The sequence below is a fragment of the Lynx canadensis genome, chromosome B2 (genome assembly GCF_007474595.2).
Source record: "Lynx canadensis isolate LIC74 chromosome B2, mLynCan4.pri.v2, whole genome shotgun sequence".
NCBI classification, from domain to species: domain Eukaryota; kingdom Metazoa; phylum Chordata; class Mammalia; order Carnivora; family Felidae; genus Lynx; species Lynx canadensis.
The window spans coordinates 24640780-24664768 of record NC_044307.1 but is presented as its reverse complement, the minus strand read 5'-3'; the positions used below and the strand labels follow the sequence as shown (position 1 = coordinate 24664768).

Here is a 23989-nt window from a genome sequence, read left to right as displayed (position 1 = left end):
TGAGGCTCTGCACAGGGTATCCAGTCTCCCCCGTGCCTGAGATGGGGATAACACTGTCTACCACCCTGGGTTGCTGGGAGGGTCAAATGAGATAAGTATGCATTTTATTTATCTACATATAAAGTTTATTTATTTATTTTGAGACAGAGAGAGACAGAGAGCGTGCGTGCAGGGTAAGGGCAGAGAGAGGGCGGAGAGAGAGAATCCCAAGTAAGCTCCACACTGTCAGCACAGAGCCCAATGCGGGGCCCAAACTCACTAACCATGAGATCATGACCTGAACCAAAATCAAGAGTTGGACGCTTAACTGACTGAGCCACCCAGGTGCCCTGAGATCAGTATGCACTTTAAACCAATGGGCAAATTCAGTTTTTTACTTTATATAATTCTATAAACAAACTGATTTTTTTTTACCTGTAAGCACAAATCTTGGTAATTTAAAAAGGCCAACAAAGAATACATCTTCATATGCCTATGTTGGCTGTATGGGGACAGCTTCCAAGGATGGAAGGCTGGTGCTTACCCGGCACTGGGAGAGGAAAGAAAAGGGATGCGTGAATGTGTGGTAGCTGAAACAGCACTGGCTTGGGGCCTGGACACCGCACCTCAGCCCAACAATGAGTTCCATGGTCTTGGGACTCAGTATCCTCAACTGGAAAGTTTCAGAATACTGCTGGGTGATCTCCAAGGATCCTTTCTGCTCTGAATTCCCATGAACTTCCAGATTCCATCACGTCATCTGGTCCATTTAAGTATGAAGAGCCAATGTGGCTTGATTCACTTGTAATATCTGGTGTAGCTTTTATTTACCTTTCCCCAGGAATGTGTTTCTTGTCACTTCAGTAGATTAAACATACTCCAAGAATATATCTGGTAGCTATTACCAGTTCTCCTTGTTGTTGTAGTTCTCCATCTCTCTGTGAGGCTGGCTTAGCCCCTAACCTCAGCTCTTAGCTAAGCTCCATGTTTATGGCCCTTGTCTGTCTTCTCAAATCAGGCCCTCTATTTACCTCATCTTAAAAAACATGCTTAAGGGGTGCCTGGGTGGCTCACTTGGTTAAGCGTCCAACTCTTGACAGCAAAGCTTAGGTCATGATCTCATGGTTCGTGAGTTCGAGCCCATGGTGGGCTCTGTGCTGACAGTGTGGAACCTGCTTGGGATTCTGTCTCCCTCTCTCTCTGCCCCATTCCTGCTTGTGCTCTATCTCTCTCTCTCAAAATAAATAAAAATAAACTTAAAAAAAAAAGGCTTAAAATAGACTCCAAATTTCTGGGGCATTCTCAAATTTAAAGGATTATCCTCTCCCCATTCAAGGTCTAACACATAGAAACACACACAGCTCTAAATAGCTTTCCTCTCCTACTGGCCCAGCCCAGCCAACAAGAACATTCCTCACTATCCACAGTCTCAGTGGGCATCTGATGCAATTGTTTGGGGGATTGTTTCCTTATATTTTTTTCTTATATCTTGTTATAATTTAGGTTATTTTATTCCCATGTGTGGATTTGCTTTTTTCATAAGTATAATTACAACTTCCTGTTTATTTTTAATCTTTCTAGGTATTTGGTTCACAGTTCTTCAAAGTTTTCTCCACACAAACAGAATTAGGGAAACCACACAAAAATGAACAAAGAAAAACAGAAGATTTCCTCCTTACCCCACAGGACTAAAATGACTCTTCCTCAACCAGATTTGCCAAGTAATTGCTAAAATTTCCTCCTGACTTTCTGCAGAAGTGACAGGTCCAGTGCCTTTGGTCTTTTGAAACACCAGCCCAGTTAATCACACTCTGGGTGACATCAGCACATTGCTCTTCCTGCCCACCCCACCCCTCTGGATTGAAGCCCACCTGCCTTCCCTGTGCAAGAACAAGCAAGGAGAGCCTAAAGTCACGAGAAGGAGCATCAAAACCCAAGGAGAAGTCAGTGCTTGGAGCCTCTGGGAACAACAGCATTTCTATGTGAGAGAAGATGTTTACCAAAGTCTCAGTGAACAGACTCTGAAGATGACTAACTTTTAACAGGAAAGATTAAGATTCCCTCGCTGCTCAAATAAAAATCTATGGCAGCACAGAACCACTTTCTTTATTGTGTTTTCCTAACTGACTCAAATCTGTCTCAGAAGCACATAAAACCTCAGCCAGCTAATAGCTTCCAGCCCCTCTCCCACCCCTTTGCTAAGGGAATTTGGAGGGGAAAACCCTACAAGTGAAAACGAATGTACGTGCAGCAAAACATTTCTGAACATGTTTCTGAAGAGTTACCTTGCTTGGGAACTTTTGAGCTTCCTAATTTTTCTTAAATATGAAATTTGGAACTCTAAAACATGGAATCTTTGCCAGCCCCCCAAAACAGATTTGTAACAAATCATCCCTTAACTGCTTATGCAAAGAAACCTCTGTACATAGTCATGTGGTTTAATTTTTTACAAGGCAAGCTGGAAACTAGTTCTGCTACTTGTGCATGAGGAGCAGGTTACTTCTTGCTCAGTTTCTTCATCTGCAAAATGGGAATAATGGTGCCCATCCTAAAAGACCTAGGTGGAGATGACATGAGATGGTATTTGTAAAGAATGTAACAAATATGGAGGGCTTGAAAAATGGTAATGATGGTATCATTATTGCTAATGTCAAGCAAATAAAAAGAACCAAAGAAAATGTTATTTTTACAGAAAAGTGCTAACCTCTGAAGGCGATCTTCAAACATACTTAAAATGTGAATTTCTTAGAAGTCAGCTTAGTACCTATAGCAAAAATCACTGGCCAATGTAATTGCCTTAATCACATAATTGACTAATTCCACGAAGCCGTTCACTTTCAAGCTACTTTTCTGCATTCATATTTTTTTTCACATGAAGAGTTCTGCTTTGCCATTTCTTAACTTTTTATTTTGAGCTAATTTTAGAATTACAGAAAAGTTACAAGAATAGTACAGAGTTCTCATGGAGCTCCCCCCAGCTTCTCCTGATGTTAATATTCTACATAACTATGGTGCTGTGAAGAAAGCTGGATATAACTAAATACTTCCCTTACTTGAGTGTCACAGGCTTTTTCACTAATGTCCCTCTTTTTTTTCTGTTCCAGACCCAATCCAGGATCCCTTATTGCCTTGAGTTGCTGTGTCCCAGTTTTGTATGACCTCTGATGGTCCCTCGATCTCTCATCTCTCATGAAAGTAACACTTTGGGCAGGACTGGTGAGGTATTTTATCGAAGGTCCCTGGATTTGCCTGATGCTTTTGCGATGTGACCCAGGTGGTGCGTTCCAGGCAGGAATCCTGCAGGGTGACCCTGTGTCCCCTCCATGCATCCTGCCAGGGGGTGTCTGATGTCAACAGGCCTTTTTTCCAGGATGTTCATCAGGATCACTTGCATAAGAAGTTTCTGCCACATTTACTCTTTCTCTTTGTAGTTAATAAATATCCCGGGGAGATGCATTGAGAGTGTGTAAAACCTTAAACTTTGCCCTACTATCTTAACAGGAAAGATAGGGTCTTTACTGCAACAATTATACTTGACCCTTGAATGATACAAATTTGAACTACATGGGTCCACTAATATGTGGATTTGGTTTTGGATAAATATAGTACAGTACTGTACATGTATTTTCCTTATGATTTCCTTATTAATGTTTTCTTTCCTCTAGTTTACTTTTATAAGAATATAGTGCGTAATACATATAACATACAAAATATATGCTATCAACTGTTTATGTTATTAGTAAGGGTTCTGGTCAACAATGGGCTACCAGTAGTTAAGTTTTGGGGGAGTCAAAGTTATACACGGATTTTCAACTCTGGGGAGTGGGTGCCCCAACACCCATGTTGGTCAAGGGTCAACTGTACTACTGTGGTGTTTGCCCAGTGGCAACTTCTCTATATTTTTATCTGTAGCCATGTTTTCATATGTCCCCTAGGCCATCATTCCTTCAGTTCAGTAATTCATACATTCCTTTTTTCAGCAGACATTAGCTCAGTCCTGAAAGCATTCATAGCATAGCCACCCTCCATCTAAATCCCCTCTCCCGTTATATTTTCAGTGTAGTCCAGCAATAGAACAAAATCCAAAGCACCACCTTTTTATTAATTGGCTAATCGGATTAACCTTTTAAGGTAAAAGTTAGAGTTGAGATTGTACAGATGTTTGGTTAATGAAATATGAAATTATAGGTCATTTCCAGGCCCCCCAAACCTGAATAATTAGATTTTTATGGCTTATGTTGATTAGTCCAAGTAGCCAGATCTCAGCTGGGGTTTATGCTTAAAAGCACAGACACAGCCACAGTGTAGAAAAGAACATTTAGGGTTTTTTTATTCCATAAACATTTAGATTAACATAGGATGAAGAATGTTTAAGGCTGTACTGGCCCAAAGCATTGCTGAAGGGGCCACAGAGTTTCCTGACTGCCTTGCCTGGGCCCCAGGATGTGGCGTGGTTCCCACACTGCTAGCGCCTGGCACCATCTAGTGGAGCCCCGACCACAAGGCGGTCTCAATAGGAGAAAGAAGAGGCTGTGTGCCTGCCTACCCATAAAGGGAAGCAAGCCTCTGACAGCCTAGGTCAAGTGCCTGTCCCCCATGGTGCCACCTCCATAAATGCCACATCCACAGCATAAAAAGACATTAAGAAATGAGACAGGATAGGAGGAGGAAGGGTGCAGTGAGTCGCAGGAGGCAAGGATGTTTTCACGACTGAGTGCAATTTAGTGGGTTTTTACCACTGAATGGAATTTAGCAGGATGTGACAGACAGGCAGAGTTTGTGCGAACAGAGGGAAGACAGGTGCCCACAGCCCTGCAAAGCCCCACTGAGGGGAGGCTGAGGGTCTGGAGCAAAGGGTTCTATGGTGACAGGATCAGACTCTGGCATGCCTGGAATGACTAGGGCACTTGGCCTTTACCATGAGTGTAAGGTCTTGAGAAAATGGGTGAGCCCAGGAAGTCAGAGTTATGACCGACCTCGGTATTCAGGGTGTGTCCTGGGGCATGTTCCCAGGCTGGCCATGCTCTCCAGAGCCCGAGGCTCCCCGAATCCATAAACACCCACACAGGGGAACCAGCCAGCATAATATGGCTTGCCCCTGTGCAGGCTAGTTCCCAAAAGGGCTGTTTGTGTTACTGTAAGTAGAAGTTTCACTGAAAAGTATTTTTGAATTTACTATAGTTCATTGTCTTACTGGATTGGTTTCCTCCCTCTGTGAATAATGAAAGTACACCTTACTTCCTGGGGAATGCCCCCTCACTGCCTGCACATGTACACACTAATTTATGGTGAGAAGCACTCACTCAGACAGAGTGAGGGCTGGCTACTCCTGGAGCAAAGATGGGAAGCCTGGGAAGCTTGCAAGGGAGAAGCCCCAGACTTGGTGCCCAATAGATCAGAGCTGATGAACAGGATAAAATCCCCAGGAGTCAGAGAATCTTAGCCCTGGAGGGGTGGAGAGGCTTCTCACAGCCTGCTAACCCTGAGAGGGATGCCTCTGATAGGCCCCTGGCCTTTGCACGGAGTGTAAGTCTTTCAGCACAGACTTACAATAGATGTTTACAGACTTCATTGTTAGGCAGGCACAGTTGTTACAAAGCGTTCTGTGTGGAGCCAAAATTGTTCCAGTTTCTTCCACCTACTGTCGTGTCCCTGCAGGCTGAAACCTGTCCTGAGTCCTCGCAAATAGACCCAGAGAATGTAGTTCAAATCTCACCTGGGACACTACAGTTACCCCTGTTAATTTTCACCTCATTACTCTCAGCCCTTTAGGGTAAACATGGGTCCTGTGTTTATCCAAGCCACAGGTACAAACAGGACACGGAGACAAAGGGAGTGTTCCAGCTTGCTGCACTCCAGGAATGAATCAGAAGCAACTCCATGCAGCTCAGCCACCAACACAAGGTCTGAAAGGGTTCTGTGGCTCTCTGTTGTCCTATTTGCTCAAAACAGAAAGAAATAAGGCAAAACAGAGACACCAGTTCTGGGACTTTTCTGCTCAGGGCTAAAGAACAGACACTTGCCCACAGTCCTGGTGACAGCAAGTAAAGCCCAACATGACTGACAGGTTCCCAGAGTCCTGGTTGTGCCCTGCAGGACTGGGGTCCGTAGACACCCAACCAAGATAAGTGACTGCCATCTCTCTTATAAAGGAGTTTCTGGGTGCCAGGTGCCAGCTAAGGAGAGATGCCCAAATAACCCTGCTCTTTTAAGAACACACAGGAAGACATCAAAAGCACCAGACCCCAACAAACCCAGGCCTAACAGCCATCCTGCTTACATGTAGCCATATCCAAACGTGTTTTCCACTCCAGGGCCCCAGGACTTGTCCATCCTGTCCACACCGCCACCACACACAACTAGGAATCTCAACCCTGCTGTGTGACACATAGCTCAGTAAGGACACTTTTCTACCAAAGATATCGGCTGCCACCATCCTGATTTGTCCTATGTCTCCCCATCACCATGAACCCCCCATGCCTTCTTATGAGCCAGCTCTGGGCTCAGATGTGCTCTCATCTGTGGACTCTTCTTCATCAACTTCCTGAGCCTTCCTCCTCCACTGCTCCTCCTTCTCTCCTCCATCCTCCATTCAGAAATAGATCCACTGCCTGGGGGAGCCCCGTAGCTGAGGCTCCCAGGACAGAGCTCTTTTCCCCACAAAATGCCCCTCAGCAGCCTTCACCACAATCGTACTGCAAAAATAAAAGTCTACTGTCCTAGCAACAGGTGTGACCTAGATTCAGAAAGCTACCCAACAGGGTGAAGTCCAGGCCTGCCCTCCCTTTCCATCCACCCCACAGCTGAGCTAGCCAGCAGCTCCTCCCAGCTGACCATTCGCTCTTCCTGCTGCTGGGACATCTGCCTGTTCGGGGCTAGAAGGCATGGCCCGGCATCAAGACTGGTGATACCCAAACTGGCTTCCCTGTTTGTCCTGAGTGCCCTAAAACCAAATTCATTGCCACCTTACAGAAACTATCTTATTTTAGCACGCTAGGCTCCCGATTACAGTAGTTTGCTTCAAAAACCCTTATTAATGTTTTCATCATATCTTTTTTTTAAAGTTTCTTTATTTTGATAGAAAGAGAGAGTGAGTAAGTAGGGGAGGGGCAGAGACAGGGAGAGAGAGAATCCCAAGCAGGCTCTGCACTCTCAGTGTGGAGGCTGACTCGGGGCTCAAACCCATGAACCGTGAGATCATAACCTGATCCGAAACCAGGAGTCAGACACTTAACCAGCTGAGCCACCCTCTCGGGCCTCTCGTTATGCTATTTCTTAGGTAAGTTCCAATTTACATGCCATGTCACTCACTTTGGAAACAGGAAAAGCGTAAATGCAGGTCAGTAGGTAGAAAACGCAGTGTGTCATGAAAATCAGGCCACAGCTACACCCACTATCTTCCCCCTTCTGCTGCACTGTCTTTCTGGATCCCATAGAAGGGGATCCAGACACTGATCCCACCACACAGACACTGAACTGGAAGGGCTTCTGGGAAACCACACCCATCAACAGCAGCACCTGCCCCCTGCCATGCCTTCCCTGTAGCTCTTACCTGATATTTTCACTGGGCTTTGAAAGCTGGGTTGAATTTTATGGACATTGTCATTTTTTAACACCTGATCCAAAGGAGATCTTTCAAAGAAGGTGAGCACAACTTCTGACCTAGAATACTGAGAGTAAGTACATTAATTACTAAAACTTCATCCTCCGTCATGGCAGCCTCACCTGGTGTTAACGTCCCCGGGCTGTTCAGACGCTCTGCGGGACTGACCACACTGATGAGGTTTCAATAATGGCACACTCTTCATTCACTTTGGGCCCCATGTGGCAAAAATGCAAGGCCCCAGGGACAGATAGGATGGGGTTAATGGAAACGCTGGTGAGTTTTTCTGAGCACTTGGTATGTGCCAGTGTTCCGCACACAGGTCCCTTCACTGTACAATAAACTGCGGTGTGTCGACTTTCCCTGTTCACAGGTGAGGAAACGGATGCTATGGTAGTCAAGTTGTGATGCTTGACTTTGCCCAGCCCAGATGCTACTTACTTTGCACGGCATGCTTATGATGGTTTTCAGCAACTTCTCCACTTCATTGAGCCTGGTCTCTATATCATGCGCATCCTTTATGGCGACCAGTCCTAGAATTGAGACAGAAATGCCTTAAAGCCAAAAAATCAGACCGGGAACTGTGCCCCTAAGTTAAATACAGAACAACAGGCATCCCATGACAAGGATGCCCTGCGCCATCCTCCATAAAGATGTCTGGGATTATTTCCTTAGTCCTACCATGAAAGCCCTCCTCTAAACCTCATTTTGAGTTTCAGTGACCCATTGAATGATTTACACATGTGCCGAAGTGGACAATGTCCATCCAAAAGAAGTCAGGCAGGCTGGGGACAGTGGAATGAGTGGGGAAGGTAGGTGTAAGCCACATATCAAAGTCTCCTCTGAATGGGACAGTCTGGGCCAGCCCTGTAAACACCCTGGAGAAGGCCACAGCTTGGCTGGGGACCACTCAGCCCCTGCCAGCGTGGTGGCCACAGCCAGGGGAGGCTCCCCAGGACCTGCCTACCCCCAACCACACAGTGGAAGGGCTTGCCCTGCCAGCCTCAGCTGACCTCACTGCAGGGCATATGTAAATGGAGCCCATATTTAGGCAAGTCATTTAAATGCTGGGTTTGGAAGGGAAAAATCAGACCTTTAACCAGAAAAACCCAAAGTGGGTATGACTCACAGCACTTTTCAGGAATCTGAATATCTATCCTTGTTACACTTACCAGAAGTCCCAAGGGGCTGTTAGAAAGTATAGTCCTTTGTTTGTAAAATACTACAGCTGGCAGCCTGGAGGTCCTGGGTACGTTTCCCTCTCCCCAGGAACAGTAAAGGACACAAACCTTCCCCTTTCAGTTTCTCCACATCGGGGTCCTAGAGACAGGGGAATAGGAGATTCCCATGGGCACTGGCCTCTTCTCCATACTTCGTGTGACCCAGCATGACTGTCCCTGAGTCACGACCAAACCAGATGCCAGAACCCCAGAACTGTTGTCACTTGCTGAATCTAAGTTTTTCATTTCTGGTTTGGTTTTGCTCTGCAGGAGACAGGTTCTTTTTTTTTTGTTGTTGTTTTGCTTTGTTTTTTAATTTTTTAAGTTTATTCATTTTGAAAGAGTGAGTGGGGGAGGGGCAGAGAGAGAGGGAGAGAGAATCCCAATCAGGCTCTTTGCCGTGTGGGGCTCGAACTCACAAACCACGAGATCATGACCTGAGCCGAAACCCAAGAGTCAAGCGCTTAACCAACTGAGCCAACTGAGCCACCCAGGTGCCCCAAAAGGGTTGTTTGTTTTTCAGGCAAGTCATTGACTAAGACTACATCATGACAAAATTAATTTCCTGAACTATATGATTAAAATAAGACGACCAGAACATACATTTCTTGGAGCCAGGGACACCCTGAAACATGAGTGAGGACATTTCTGAAAGCCTGGGTGGTAGCAGGGGGATCCCTCACATCAGCCTGAGTCAGGGACAACTTGTAGTCAAGGCTGAGAATTGTTCTCTCAACTTCCTAAAGTACAGGCCACCTTGGGTATCAGAGGGGCCGTCTGGCCCTGCCTACCTCCTCAGCCATGCAGGCCCAGGTGGCCAGCCTGTAGCTGTTCAGGGAGGAGTCCCAGAAGTGGGTGGGCTGTGACTCGCCTGCTGAGAAACCTACAGCCTCTGTCCACTCGAACACACACCCCAGTATGACATCCCAGCAGTCACTAGAGAAAGGGACCGGGCCTTCTCCCCTTCTCCTTGGGTTACCAGGCCCTACCACACCACCCTTCATATTGTGGGAAGCAGGGAAAAGAAAGAAAATAGTGCCAGATTCTCAGGATGCTTCTCCCCTAGGCCCTAAATTCCCTGCTTAGAAACACACACACACACACACACACACACACACACACTGTGCCGCCGCCCTTGGAACCAAAATGCTTTCATCTTCTGCTTACCACAGGGGAGTTTACACAGGAAAAGAGGGCCAATGCAAAACCCGCTGCAAAACTGTTTTTAAAGAGAGGACAATTAAATAAATCATCTCCACTGAATGCTTCTGTATCCTAAGATGATCAAAACTATTACTAAATTACAACTTTGATTACCTCTAGAACATAAGTTTTAAATCACTCAAGTTTATGACACAGTAGCTGTATTTTAATATTCTGTACGTACATTTGTAGGAAGATTAGCCTCTCATATAATCAATGCATGCAACATACTCAAACCCATCTTATAGAATATAAATCATAATTTAACAATCTTAAGTTAGCACAGAGGTTTATAATTCTTGCATTTTTGCCTTAATGACATAGTTTTGGTTACATCTTTGATTTAATTAATGTTCAGCCCCTGGTTGGGTCTATGACCTCAAAGGCCAAGATTTAGTCAGATAAATACATTCTTTTCTATACTGATTTTTTTAAGCATGGTCGGGTTTAGCAAATAAAACATAGGACACCTAGTTAAATAGGAATTTCAGATAAGCAGTGAATAATACAATAGTATGGATAGACTTCTACTGAAAAATTATTGGCTGTTTATCTGAAATTCAAAGTTAACTGGGGGTTCTGTATTTTATCTGGCAATGCTCTCTTCCTGGTAGAGTATTCCATTTTCCAGAATGAAGTGGAGAAAGGCAGGAAATACCAGAAGAGGCCTCTGGAAGTATCTGATGAAGAACCTGATGAAGATACTGGAAAAAGTATGGGTATCTGAGCTCAATGCACAGACCCTCCATGACCAACCCCACCCCACCTGCCCAGCTCTGTGCCCTGCCATCCCCATACTCTCATGCCCATTGAGAAGGTCCATGCTACCAAAACCCCTTGATCTTCCCCCACCACAGTATTTGCTACTTGGCACTGTGACTGCTCCTGGACCTCTGGGTCTCCCCAAGCCCACTGTGCAAAACTGAGGGTAGGACGTGCCTGTGGCTCATCTCACCTTTACCATCACTGAGCACAGGGCCTGACACAAGCAGGGGATCCATGTTTGTTAGCCGTTTGCTGACTGAGTAAAGTTGCATAAGAGAGCACAGAAGTCTAGTATTAGTGAACACAAGTCAAGCATGCGTTATCTTCCAAGCGTGTGCTCTGTCTTGCCCACGGGGCAGTGACCCTAATTCCTGCTTCTCAGCACCACACTCAGCCAGACCCCAGCTAGAACCTCCTGCCAGCTGGCTCTAGGTCACAGGCCTCACAGGAGAGCTGCCTGAGAGCAAAGGGGCATACCGTGTGAGTCACCGGCCAGTCTGGCTCGATTTTATTTGTGAAAGTGTGTGGAACCACACTGCTTCCTTTGACCCGTCTTTATGTTTCCGAATGGCGGCCAGATGGTCCTCCTTGGAAATGTAAACATGTTTCCAAACAAAAGGAGGCTGAGGAAATTTAACCAGGGAAAGGAAGATGCTGGAATCCCTCACTGCAAGAACAGAAAGGACAGATGATTACTTTTTAAGCTCTGGGCCTTTTGCTGGGGGCACATTTTATCATTTGCTTCTCTCTCAGGGCTTCCCGGAGACAATCACGCTGGCAATCTGGATCAGCTCCCTCAAGGTGCCGTCCCCCTCTCTCTGAAGAAATGTATCCACGGGGTGACAACTAGCACTGGCCTCTTCCCCAGCAGGGGCCTCAGCTAATAAAAGGCAGAAATTGATGAAATGATGGATCTAGCAGAATGTGGTGAAAGCCGTCTAACAGCCACCACCAGAGCTAAGAGCACAGCAAGTCTCCCAACACCCCAAACGCGGGCATGAAGGACTCACCACTCTCCAAGCAGCCCCTGGCTGCCTGGCCAGACGTCTGCATTTTCCTTCTGTCCTGGGCCCTGGACATCACCCTTCTGGACTGTTTTAAAAGTGCCTCCCATTGAACAATGGGTACCTGAAATGCTTTAGGAAAATATTTTTAAGAAGACACACCCCAAATGGTCACAGTGCAAAAATGAAATAAATATTTATTTTAAAATTTCTAATTGTTGGGGTACCTGGGTGGCCCATTCGGTTAAGCATATGACTCCTGGTTTCAGCTTGGGTCATGATCTCACGGTTTCGTGAGTTTGAGCCCCACAACAGGTTCCATGCTGACAGTGCAGAGCCTGCTTGGGATTCTCTCTCTCCCTCTCTCTCAAAATAAATAAATTAATTTAAAAAAATTTAAAATTTCTAATTGTTTCATAGTCACTGGGTTCCTTTCAGGTTTGTTTCATAACTGGTGGAAACCTTAGACACCTGCTGACGACACCCGAAATTATAAATTCTCAAAATGCTACAAGCACTGATGAGTGAAGTAGTAAAGAGAACCCCATGTGGGTCATTGCGTTACTTTTCTGTGGCAGGTGGCCAAGAACTGAGCCCATCCCAAACAGACTAATTCTATGCATTGGGGTTGTTTTCTACCCTAATGGTTGTGTTTTTCCTTTGTGATGCAACAGCTTTGGTTTTTAATGGCTGCTAAAGCTTCTCCAGATAGCAACTGTTTACAGTAATACCAATTTTAAAACTTATTTCAAAAATATGTTTAAATACAACAATGTAAATACTTTTAGGTTTTTATTCCAAATATTGTGGATGAAATGATAATTCTGTGGAGATATTGTTTGGCTCCGTTGTACTATCTGAGATGGTAATAACAAAAACTGCAGGCGGGCCAACGGCTGTGATTTTGCACAGCCGGATGGAAAAACTTTATTATCTATTGGTACTGAGACTGTCATTCCAGAACTGGCCAGCAGAGGGGGCCAGCACTCTGTGGAACCCACGGGATTTAATCCAGTGAGGATAGAAGGATAATCGTCCACCTGCATGTTTTAGTTGTTAGGAAGTTGACTCAGAAAACTTCACAGCCCCTGGCAATTTTTCTAATTTCTGATAAAGCATAATCACTTAATATAACCTCAATTTGTAAAATTACAATCTACACAGTTTGTGACGTGGAGATTTTAACCAGATTATCCTAAAATAGAGATTTGAATCCGAAAGACTGATAATATGATTATATGTAAATTACAGTGCGCCAATTTAACATACATTTGGTGGCCAAAAATCAGCCTAGAGCAGCCAGGGTGCCCTTTATTTCTAAACTAGTTTGGCACTGAAAATTGAGAACAGAAAATGTGATTCTGTCACTTTTCAGGATTAACCTCTTCATGCAATCATAAACACCTGACTTATTCTTGGAACCCAAACTGAACATTTCAGGGTCAGCACAAGACTTATCAGTAAGAGCTAATGTAAACAAACCAGTTTCCTAACCTCAGAAACGTGGGTCCAAAGTCCCACTGTCTCAGTAAGTGGAGGCTTTGGGATGAACTCCTCTGATAACTGAGCCAGGCTTCCCCGGGGGGCTGGGCTTCAGAGGTCGGAATCTAACCTGAGTGCCGTCTTCCATCATTTCAGAAATAAAGACAAGGTGTCTCTTGGGTCAATTGGGAAGGAAGAACGTCCTTTTCAAAGCACATTAAGAAGTGCCCATTACCCTAAGAACACAAGTCTCTTAGAGGAGATTCTCAGAATACAGCCCTACGGAAATTTTCTGTAAAGTGACCTTTCAAACTGACTCAAATAATAAATTACATTTAAAGAGGTCCTTTTCCATTTAAAAAATGTGTCCATGAACACACTGTACAGCAAGGCAGATTGCTCGGGTGAGGTGAGGAATGCACAGTCATCCTGGGAGCATAGGGGTAGGTATTCTTTAAAGGTTGCATATGAGTTTTAGAAGCAAAATATTATAAATCTTCTAAGGGAAATTTTCAGTGCTGATTTCCTAAGTGCCTGTTTTCTGGGTAGGTACTCAACATTCAAGAAGTGGCAAAGTAAATAATGATTTGCTTGACAGCGTGACCCAGGTGGTTATTCTGTGCATACTTAAGCATCTCAGTGGAAGTTCTAATTCCCTGGGAGCCCGTGGTTACTCTATGCAGGTCTCCTTGTTCCCATGTGTGGGGTATTGCACAGCATTTCTGGAAGGACAGAAACCCTGTCTGTCCCTCGTTCCCGGCTGACGGTGGTACCTACCCTCCCTCTTATAGGCTGCTCTAGTTCAGTGATGCTCTTACCTGCTGTAAGAGGGGGAATCCTGATGGGCATTAATTTCTTCCCTGCATCTTTCCAAGAATGAAAAGCAGGGGACAGAAAGGAGGAGAAGGAGGACACAGAGAGGCAGAGAAGAAATAGCACTTCCCTGAGGATCGAAGAAGGGGCTGAGAGAAGAAGACCCTCCTTCCTCTGCTTCTTCTTGCACCTGGGAGGTGCTCCCTTGAGTGACACATCCTTTTACCAGCACAAGAGAGTGAGTGCTTGACTTAAACGTACTGGTCTCTACTGTGCCCTTTCCCAATCCCTCCTTCCCTGGGCCTCTTCATCATTCTCTCCCAATAAAAGCACAGTTCCCTTCCTGAACTTCACACTTCATGAGTTTAAGATCCACTCACTCGGCCAGTCTGTCTTCAACCAACAAAGGTATTCAGGGCACCCCATCCCATGCCACACTCACAAAACAGGAAGCATGTATTTACCCACACATGCTGAAGTACTGACTGGCCGGGCACCCTGTCAGGTGGGGGTGCCGTGGCACCCCTAGATCCCCAGAGTTTTCCTGAGAGCCAGGAGAACAGAGCTGTGGCAAACACTGGACACAAAGAGTAGGGTGTCACATGGGGGGCTGGGAAGACTCCCAGCAGGGAGACCACCCTCTCTAGGCGAGGAAGCCTGAAGGGTGAGCAGATACAGGAGGCAGGGAGGGAGGACGGGAACAGGGAACGGGGTCAGGAAGTGTAGAGGCCCTAAGGAGGCTGGAAGGCGAGGACTGAGACAAGTAGGCCCTTACAAACTGCATTAAGGGTTTGCCCTGTGGCAGGCAATGGGGAGCCGTGGCCTCCCATGCAGGCTCTGGTCCCAACTCTACCCACTTGGCAGTTCTATTTCTTATGGTTAATACATATACCTGCCCTAGGAGTCCACCCTAATCTGCCCCCTGTGAAACTGCCCCCTGGAGCACAGTCCCCAAGCATGACCCATGTCAAACACCAAATTCTAGTTTCTGGATAAGCAAAGCCACAGACCTGGTCTGTAAGCATCCCACTGAGGTAATTTCGGTGACCCCCTTTGTGGGCTCTCTTTAGCCTAGGCAGGGGCTATCACCATCCCTGCCTCCTAGGGACATGAGGACGAAGAGCCACACCTGGAGAGGACGCTGTCAGGGGCAGCAGGCTGGGCAATGATACTCGCACTTGCCCATCTGGTTGACTCTCAGTGAGGGAAGGCTGTGTGTTCGAGAGCAAAGGGCAGAAGCTTCAGGGACACATGGTCCTGAGTCCAAAGCAGCTCTCCAGTGTCCACCAAGGTGCTGGGTACTTTGTGGCTGTCACTGCTTCGGTACTCCAGCAGTCCTGCCTGTGGATATCATTACTGCTCTTTCATCAGTCAGGCATTGAGGCTTGAGGAACCAAGCAGCTTGCCTGAAGTCACCCAGCAAGTAGCAGGTGACAGAGCCAGAGTCTGAATCTTCACCCATCTGGTTCCAAAGCCAATGCCTTCAACCACTCAGCCTGATCCTCTTCCACGGTGACACTGCTGTATCCATAGGTGAGTCACTATGACCCTGACCTCTCCCACCTGGACCCTCTGTCCCCAGGTGGGTCCTCAATCTTGCAGGGCCTTGGGGATTTTCTCCTGAAGGACACAGGAGGGGCTTCTGGTGGGATTCAGATTCTCTAGGTAAAAGCTTTAATCACATGTTATTCCTTCCCTCCTCCCTCTCTACCCTCTGTCCAATTGCTGTGCATCATATTTTTCCTGCTGATTCTAAGTTACGTACCTGCAAAGGGTGATTAAGATGTTTTGTTCTTAAGACAAATATGAAAACTTGCCAGTGTAAATCAGCCAAAGAGCTAAGTGGCTCTGTCCACAGTCATGACTCAATTTAGGGGGTGGGGTGAGGAGGGTGGACTGGAGGAGTCTGTCTGGAGAATACGATCATCCCCGCACATGGGTCTGTGCCGGGCATGACACATCTGTGCTCTCACCATTTAAGGGAGGCTGCAGCCTGGCCAGGAAAGGATGGGGCATGGACACCTTCGCCCCCACGTTGTCCCTGCCCCACCCATCAATCAAAGAGAGGATGCAGATGAAGTGGCCCCGGGGAGCTTCCCAGACCCGTTCCAGGACACGGGGTCCATGTTTCAGTGATGACGACCAAAAGTGTCCAGTGGATGCCTACTGTCACCCAAAAAAGTAAACGTGAACACAAACACCAATAAAAAGCTATTTCCATGGATTCAGTGGGCCAGCAACCAACTACTGATGAGGACTCACTTCAGTTTACTGTCTCTCCCACTCCCTCCCAAGGACACACAAAGAGTGGGCCATGGCCAACGTCTGTCGGGGAGGCCATGAGGGTAAAATGCATATTGGGTTCATACTCCTAGCCTGTCCTCACTCTCCCGAATCCCACCCCCCTCCACACGGAGCTTCAGTGAGAAGTGGCAAACTGATCAAATTATTATTTTTTGTATTTTTTAAATATTTATTTTGAGAGAGAGAGAGAGACAGAGACAGAGACAGAGTGTGAGTGGGGGAGGGGCAGAGAGAGAGGGAGACCACAGAATCCAAAGCAGGCCCCAGGCTCTGAGCTGTCAATATAGAGCCCATCATGGGGCTCGAACTCATGAGCTGTGAGATCATGACCCAAGCTGAAGTCAGATGCTTAACCAACTGAGCCACCCAGGCACCCCAATCAAATGCCCATTATTTCAATAACTTTGTGTGGCACTGTCACCATCCACTAGCACTTTGAATCTTCCTTTTACTTGACTCTTCACAACACAGAAACATCTTTCACCGTTTGGAAAAGTGTCTGTAAAAACAGACAGCAGAGACACAGGAGGCCCAGACTTGTTTTAAAAGGGAAGGGGACCTGTGTCTCCAGGGGGCTAGTTCAAGGGCAGCCAAGATGCCACCAGTAGGTTCACAATGCTGTCTGCTCAAGAAGCAGGCCAAATTTCTCCCTGGAAATTGGGCGGAAAGTCACCATGACCTAGAAGCAAGCTACCTAACCACCTGTGTAAGTTTCTGGCTGGCTCCTTCTCCAGCTGAGAGGTTAGGTCAGGTCACCGGGGGCCCACAGCACAGTCTGAGATCCGATGGGATAAGATCACAGGACCAAGAACCAAATTCAGCCACGTGGCCACTTAAAGAGAAAGGAGAGGGCCCTGGAGCAGTGGAAAAGGAAATCACAGCGGAGGCTGGGTGGCAGCAAGGGTGCACATTTGGGGAAGAAAGAGAGAACAGAAGGCAGAGAGGAGAGAACAAGTTACAAGGAGACGGAGGTCCTGGTGCTGGGCTAGGGCGGCACAGCATACCCCGGGGGCCCGGGAAAAGCACACCAGCCCTGGCGCCCTATACATAGAAGAGATTCAAAAATACACCTGTGAATCAAAAACACCCAAATCCCTGTGAGAAGTGAAGTTGCCCCAGTCAGAAGGGGCAGGATGCCCTAAAGTGAAGCCATGCATGGGGCCTGGGGAGCTGTGTCAGACCCACACCACTGAGAACCACGCTGCAAGGGTCCACTGGGCTAGGCAGAGGTGGGCTTTCTGTCTCTGGTCTGCTGCCTGGGACCCGTGTGGCCTCTAACCTTTTTTCAGCCACTTTCACTAAGAAAGTAAAGTCAGTGGCTTTGCCCCTGCATCAGGTGGTGATCTCCCCTTTAGCTTCAGGGTAGCACAGACCTTCGCCCCCGCAGTCCACATGAGAATAAGCATGCAGGCTTAGGGCCTGGGGGCACAGTCAGGCTTGTGCGAGCTGGGCAAGTGGATCCATGGCCAGCCCTTTCTGCTGCTGTCCTGGATGCCTTAACTCCATTCCTCAGATCTCAAACTGAAGAATAGACCGTCTGCAATATGCAGGTAGATTAACGTCCTTGGTGATACAAGTGAATACGGGCCTGTATGCTAGCAGCACAGCCAGGCCCTCAATGATGGGCTTTATTTAGAGAAAATGCTCAAATACCACACTCAAGCTGGGCCCCAACACCAGCCCTCCTGCAGGCTCCCCCATTCCAGGAAATGGCTATTCTACTTCTCACACTGAACGCTGTGGTGTGGCCCTGACCCTCCCGTACCCCCCACCTCTGGTCTCTCAGTAAATCTCATATCTCTCCCTTCCACACACATCAGTGTTTGACTACTTCTTACACCTGCTCTGTTGCACCTGGCAGGATGCCCTAGCACCTGTCTCCCATCTCCTTGACTCCCCCTTGCCCACCTCCAGTCTTTCTCAGCGGCCAGAGTATTCCCAGATCTGCCCATTCCCTCCTCTCTGGTCACCTACTCTCCACATCCTACTCTCCACTCCAGCCATGAGGGCTGCCTCCTCACTTCTTGAAGCCATCAGGCATATGCTGGCCTCAGGGCCTTTGCACTTGTTCTCACCTCTGTCTGGAATGCTTTCTTCCCCAGGTATTGACAAAATGGCTCGTTCCCTCCCTTCCTTCAGGTCTCGACTCAAAGTTCATTTCCTTTGAGATTTTCTGGAGAACCTTATCTGAAAGTTAACTCTTCCCCTTAGAGGTCATAGGCCCTTTCCTTGCTTACTTTTTCTTCTGAATACTTATTACTATCTAACATATTATTTATTTGTCTTTCTTGTTTATTATTAGATTTATCCCAACAAGAGAATGAGAGTCATGAAGGCAGGGATTTTTTTTTTTTTTTTTTTGTCTCTTTTGATCACTGCTGTGTCCCCACCACCTAGACTAATTCCTGGCACCTGGTAGGTACTCAGCGGATACTCACTGAATGGATGAATGTGAAATCAAAATGTTGACTTCACAGTAGTCAGGAATCAAAGATCACCTGACTATTTTGGAAATAGAATTTCTTGCTGCAGTGGTGACCAGATGACTTCACAAAGCCTGATATTGGTGCTATTAAAAAAACAAAAATCAGAATAGTCCAAGAGCCCCAAATGGTCAGAGATTCTACATGCTGATGTTTTAACATGTTAAACCTTCCCAGATGTAAGGGATGTAATAGGCAGGAAACCTTGGCCGCGGTCAGGAAACTCTGAACCACACAAGTATTATGCAGAGGGAATTCAACTTAAAGACCCAGCCCCACTGGGTAGAAGGTGTAGAAAAGGCAAAAGGAACCCCTTGGTCACCCAGAGATAATATCCACAGGAAGCAGCTGGCTCCATCTTCTCAGGCTGGGGCCCAAGAAAGGACGGGGTGGTTAGCCCTGCCCAAAGAGGAGGACAGGAAGGTAAATTAGTGAGCACTGTGCCTCTACCCATGCAGGGCTTTAAGTATCTCTGCGCATGTGTCTCTGTGAAATATTCAAGGCCCACGGACGGTTGCCGAGCTTAACACCACAGTGCATGTACACAAGGGAGAAAAAAGCACATTCTCTCCACATAAACATTTTCCTCCACTGCAGTACTTGGGGGACTAAGAAAAAGGGCTCAACATCCCTTTAATTGCATGCAGACTCAAAAATGCAAGTAGGGGCCAAGGCTTTCACACCCCGTGAGGGTGTTCAGACATTTATAAGAGCTACCAGCAGGCTGCCAGCGTGCGCTCCGAAACCCAGATTTCCTCACAAAGCTTTTTAATAAAAGTAGAGAGCCCAGATCTAGCCCAGCCCAGAACTATTTCAATAAATTTCAAGCGAGGGAATCTGATGGGGAATTATACTGAGAAAACCTGGCATTTCCAATAGAATACATGCACCTGGTTACCTTTTGTATTTACAGTTTGTATATCCAGACAATGTTTTTATGCAAATAATAAACCTGCATAGAAATAAGGTAGAATCTTCTCTTACGTTACTGTTATGTGTTTTACTCCGTGAACAATTTCCCTGGACTTAAAAGGATCTAAGAAAGGAAAAGGGGTTCCCCTGGGATTGCGCCCCAAAACTCGGGTAGTGCAGGAGGGGTCAGTACCAGCTTGCCCCCAGGCAGAGAATCTAGGACCGGAACAAAGAATTAAGGTCACGCCTTCCTCTGGTCCCAGTGCCCCATCTCCTCCCCTCCAGGGGGTGCCAGCCCAGCCCTGGCAGGAGGTCTCCACTGGACAGGACTCTAGCCCAGGAGGTAGTGCCAACAGTTCCAGTATAAAGCCAACCACTGGTCCCCATCCTGATCACCCCCACCGCCCCTACTTCTTCCAGCAGCCTGGCTAACACCCAGTTCTAGTCCCCCTCAGATACCTGAGCAGCCATCCTGTCCCTCTGGATCTTCTTTTCTCCCTGATAATCACTTTCTTCCTAAACCTTTCTCGCTTGTAGATGCTCCACTCTTCAGACGCACGCTATGCGTCTCCGCATCACGAACCCAGAAAGGATCCAGAGCGTGAGTGCAGAGAGGACAGAGCCTGGCTGCGTGTGTAAAGCAAGTCTGGTGCCTCACACTCACCCCCGCCTCTGCTCCAGGCAAGGTGTTTTCACTACCATATCCTGGGGCCTCCCAGCTGCCTACAACCCTTGCCAGAAGTGCTGACGCTGAGGGTAACAGTAACAACTAGAGTATAGGAAGGACTAACTATTGCTGGACACTCACTATACTATGCATTGTAATTCTCACCAAAAAAAAAAAAAAAAAAAAACAAGAATAGGAAAAGTACTATGCTACGGGGCGGGGTGGGGGGGGGAACAATTCCAGCCAATCTACCTGCTTGGGGTCACACACCTGAGCTGTGTCACCTGACCAGAGTGAGACCTAGAGCAGGGGTGGAGGGGGTGTGTGTGGGGGAGCACAGAGGGGAGGGCCAGCTCTCTGCCAGCTCTCAGGGGCTCTCATGTGTTAATGGTCAGCCTTGTTCCAGCAAGGACGTAAGTCAACAATAAACTGCTGTTCCTGCATCTAAGCTTTCCTGATTCAGGCATTCATTTGGTAAATCAAAAAATACAACAACATCCACACCCAAATAGCAAATCCAAGGAAAACTCTGCCATGCTGAAACAATACAAAGCTTTCTCCATATCCGAAATCAATGTGAGAATCTGGGGGGCAAAGAGAACCCTGAAAGGCAGGCCGTCTGGCTCAGGGCCTTCAAACTTGCTGGCTTTGGGAGCCTTTCCAAAGGATGTGTCATGAGAACTGAGCTAATTATCCATATAATTCACACACTGGGGCGGGGGATCAACCCGGGGAAGTAGAGGTTATCATAAGACCTCAGGCAGACCAGCAGCTAAGGAGACTCATCCCGGCCACCCTCTGCTTCAGTAAAATGCCCCCAAAGGAGCCCCCAGGTACGTTTAGAAGACTGTGGACAGGACGGCCTCTGGGTGATGTGTGACCATTCTCAGCGCTGCAGGTGGTCACAAGCGGTGGTGGAGGAAGGTTGCTCAGAGCCCTACAGCCTTCCCTGGCCCCCTCTCCCCCAGCCCCTCCTACTTCTAGGCTCGCCTCGCTCAGGCGCTTCCTTCCCTCTGGCGGCCGGCCGCCTCTCCTACTGCCTCCCAAGTGCAGCCCCTGGAAGGGCGTCAGCCTGGCAGAAGGAAGCCGCGGCAGTCCTCTGAGAACTCAAATCTCCAAGGGCCAGGGCAGTCACAAGGCCAGGGAGGAGGCTGCCGCGGTTAATCAAACCCAAATGTTGGACCCACCCCTGGGGTGGGGACCGGGCTCTCCCTAGTAGTCGCCAGAAGGGAGGCCCCTCCGGAGGAGTGACAGAAGGCTGCGTGGCACCTCGCACCCAGGCTCCTCCGTCACCGGAGGAGACCGGAGACACAGCCCCTTCCAGCGGAGCCCTCGGAGGGGCGGCTGCCAGAGCCGACGCGACCCCAGCCGGACACTGTGGTTAACTCTTCCCAAATGTTTCACCGACTCTCTCCTGTCCCCTTCCGGGCGAGACGGGGGTCGCAGCCCGCCCTCCCGGGGGTTGGGAGGCCGCCAGGCCAGAGCAGGGGCTGGGTTCACCCCAACACTGGCCGCTGCACTGGTACTGGTCAGTGACTCGTCCCTGGGGACAGTCAGGGCGCCTGTTTTGCCAATCTCGGCCCGGAGGCCCCAGAGCTCCACGGGCTGACTCCTTGTCCTCCGACCACTGCCGCCTCGGGCGCCCTTCATTTGGGAGCGGAGGATCTGAGCGTCCCCTGTCCCGTGCCAGGGATGGAGGGGAAAGCCGCAATCTCGGTTTAAGTAACTTCCCCTCCTCCCTTCATTGCGCTGTAAGACGACCATGCAACCACATCTCCGGCTAAGATCCCATCCGAGGCGCCCCCCGGCCCCACCCCGGTGCCCGCGGCCCCCGAACCTTGCCGCAGCGGCGCGCGCGCTAGCTCGGGCCGGTCCTCGGGGAAGGCGTCGCGGAGGCGCTGCCAGAGGCGGCCCAGGTCTGCGAAGCTGCGGTGCAGGTAGAGCACGCTGCGGTCCGACCACTCGGTGCGGATCTCGAAGAACTCCTCCTCGTCGCCGCGCCGGCTGACGATGAGCCTGCGGATGCCGTTCACCCAGCAGCCGCGCACGAACATGTTCACGAGCGAGGTGCCCTCAAACACCGCCGAGGCCATGCCGCGGGCCGCGCATGCCCCCGCCTCCGGGGGCGCCCTCGGCCCCCGCCCGCCCGCCCGCCTGCCGGGCCGGGGTCGGTCCGAGGTCTCCGGAGCCGGGATCGGGCCGCCGTGTGTGCCTGCGGTCTGCCCGGGATTGAGGTCTATCCGGGGCCAGGGTCCGTCCGATGTCTGTCCGGAGCTGGGATCGGGCCGGGGTCTGCCTGTGGTCCGCTCGGACCCGGGATGGGGCCGGAGTCCGCCGGCCGTCCGAGGTCTGTCCGGAGCCGCGGTCCGTCCGGCGGCTGTCAAGGGCCGGAGTCCGTCGTAACCCCGGTCTGGGGTCGGCCCCCGGCCTCTGCGCGCACTCCAGGGGAAGCGCGGCAGCGAGTCGGTCGGGCCCGGCCGAGTTGCGGCTTTATAAGGCACTTCCCATCGCGGGCGGCGCGGTCGTCGACGTCGAGGCCGCCGCCGCCTTCCTCCCGCCTCCGGGTGAGCGGACGCGCCGCGGGCCGCGGGCCGCGAGCGGAGGGGGTGGCCTGGCCCGCCGCGCCCCGCGCCGCCCACGCGAAGCCCGCGCTGCTGGGGCCGCCGGCACCCTGGCGGCCGGGAGCCCGGCCGAAACCCGAGCGCCGGGCCCCTCCCCCGCGCCCCCCGCCCGGGCCCGGACCCGGACCGCCCCCGCCGCTTCCTTCCCCTCCCGGCCCCTGAGCCGCCGGCCGGTGACTGGACGAGAAGCTGGGAAGGGAGGGCGGGGGCGGGCCTGCACTCCCGGGGCTCGCGGTGCAGACTTTCTTCTCTTCCGTTTCTTGGTCCTGGGGAACTCGTGGGTGGGGGGCTGCGCGCCCCACCCGGCTGGCGACCGGGAAGGAAACTGCACGTGTGCCGGGGCCGGGACGAGGGCTGGGCGGAGCGCGGGCGAGGCTGCGGTGCCAGAGCTCCGGTCGCGCCGGGCGTCGGGACTGTTGGCCTCGCCCTAGTCCCTGAGCCGTCGCCCACCCACCCCAGGCAGGGTCGGGAGCCGAGGTCTAGGGCAGAGACCCGCCTGCCCCGCGTTCTCCCCGCGCCCGGCGTCCCCTCCCTGTGCCCAGCGTCTCCACCCCGCCCCGCGTCCGCTCCCCGCCCCGCGTCCCCCCGCGCATTCCAGTCGTGCTGCAGCAGCCCGGACGCCTGCTGCCGACCAGGACGCGGCGGGATGGACAGACTGAGAAGGGGCGTCTCTTAAGATCTCGTCCGGCCAGCCAGCCAAGCGGCCGCCCCCAAAAGGAAAAGAAGACCCTAAATCTTTTTAAGAAGTGGGACAAACTGGTGGTGGGAAAGGCGTCTCCTCTGAAAGAGCCTCCCCCGGAGCCTGGTAGCACTTTGTGAGACTGGGATTTCGGAAGTCTAAGTGGGTTAACTGCCCACATTGAAAACTGGGATCTATAGCAGCCTTGATTTCTTAGGCTGTTCCTCATTGGTAGATAATTTCAAGGGATAGTT

At 49.6% G+C, this 23989-nt stretch overlaps 1 protein-coding gene across 1 annotated transcript in view; it reads right to left on the bottom strand.

Moving 5' to 3' along the window:
* The window catches only part of PXDC1 (PX domain containing 1), a 28691-nt gene extending 5779 nt beyond the window's left edge, over positions 1-22912 (bottom strand). The window contains exons 1-3 of the mRNA XM_030314933.1: positions 22273-22912; positions 8024-8115; positions 7532-7649 (exon numbers count right to left, since the gene is read on the bottom strand). Coding sequence (XP_030170793.1) covers positions 7532-7649; positions 8024-8115; positions 22273-22528 — 466 coding nt within the window. The 5' untranslated portion in view covers positions 22529-22912. The remainder of the gene's footprint in view (positions 1-7531; positions 7650-8023; positions 8116-22272) is intronic.
* Positions 22913-23989: the final 1077 nt, after the last annotated feature.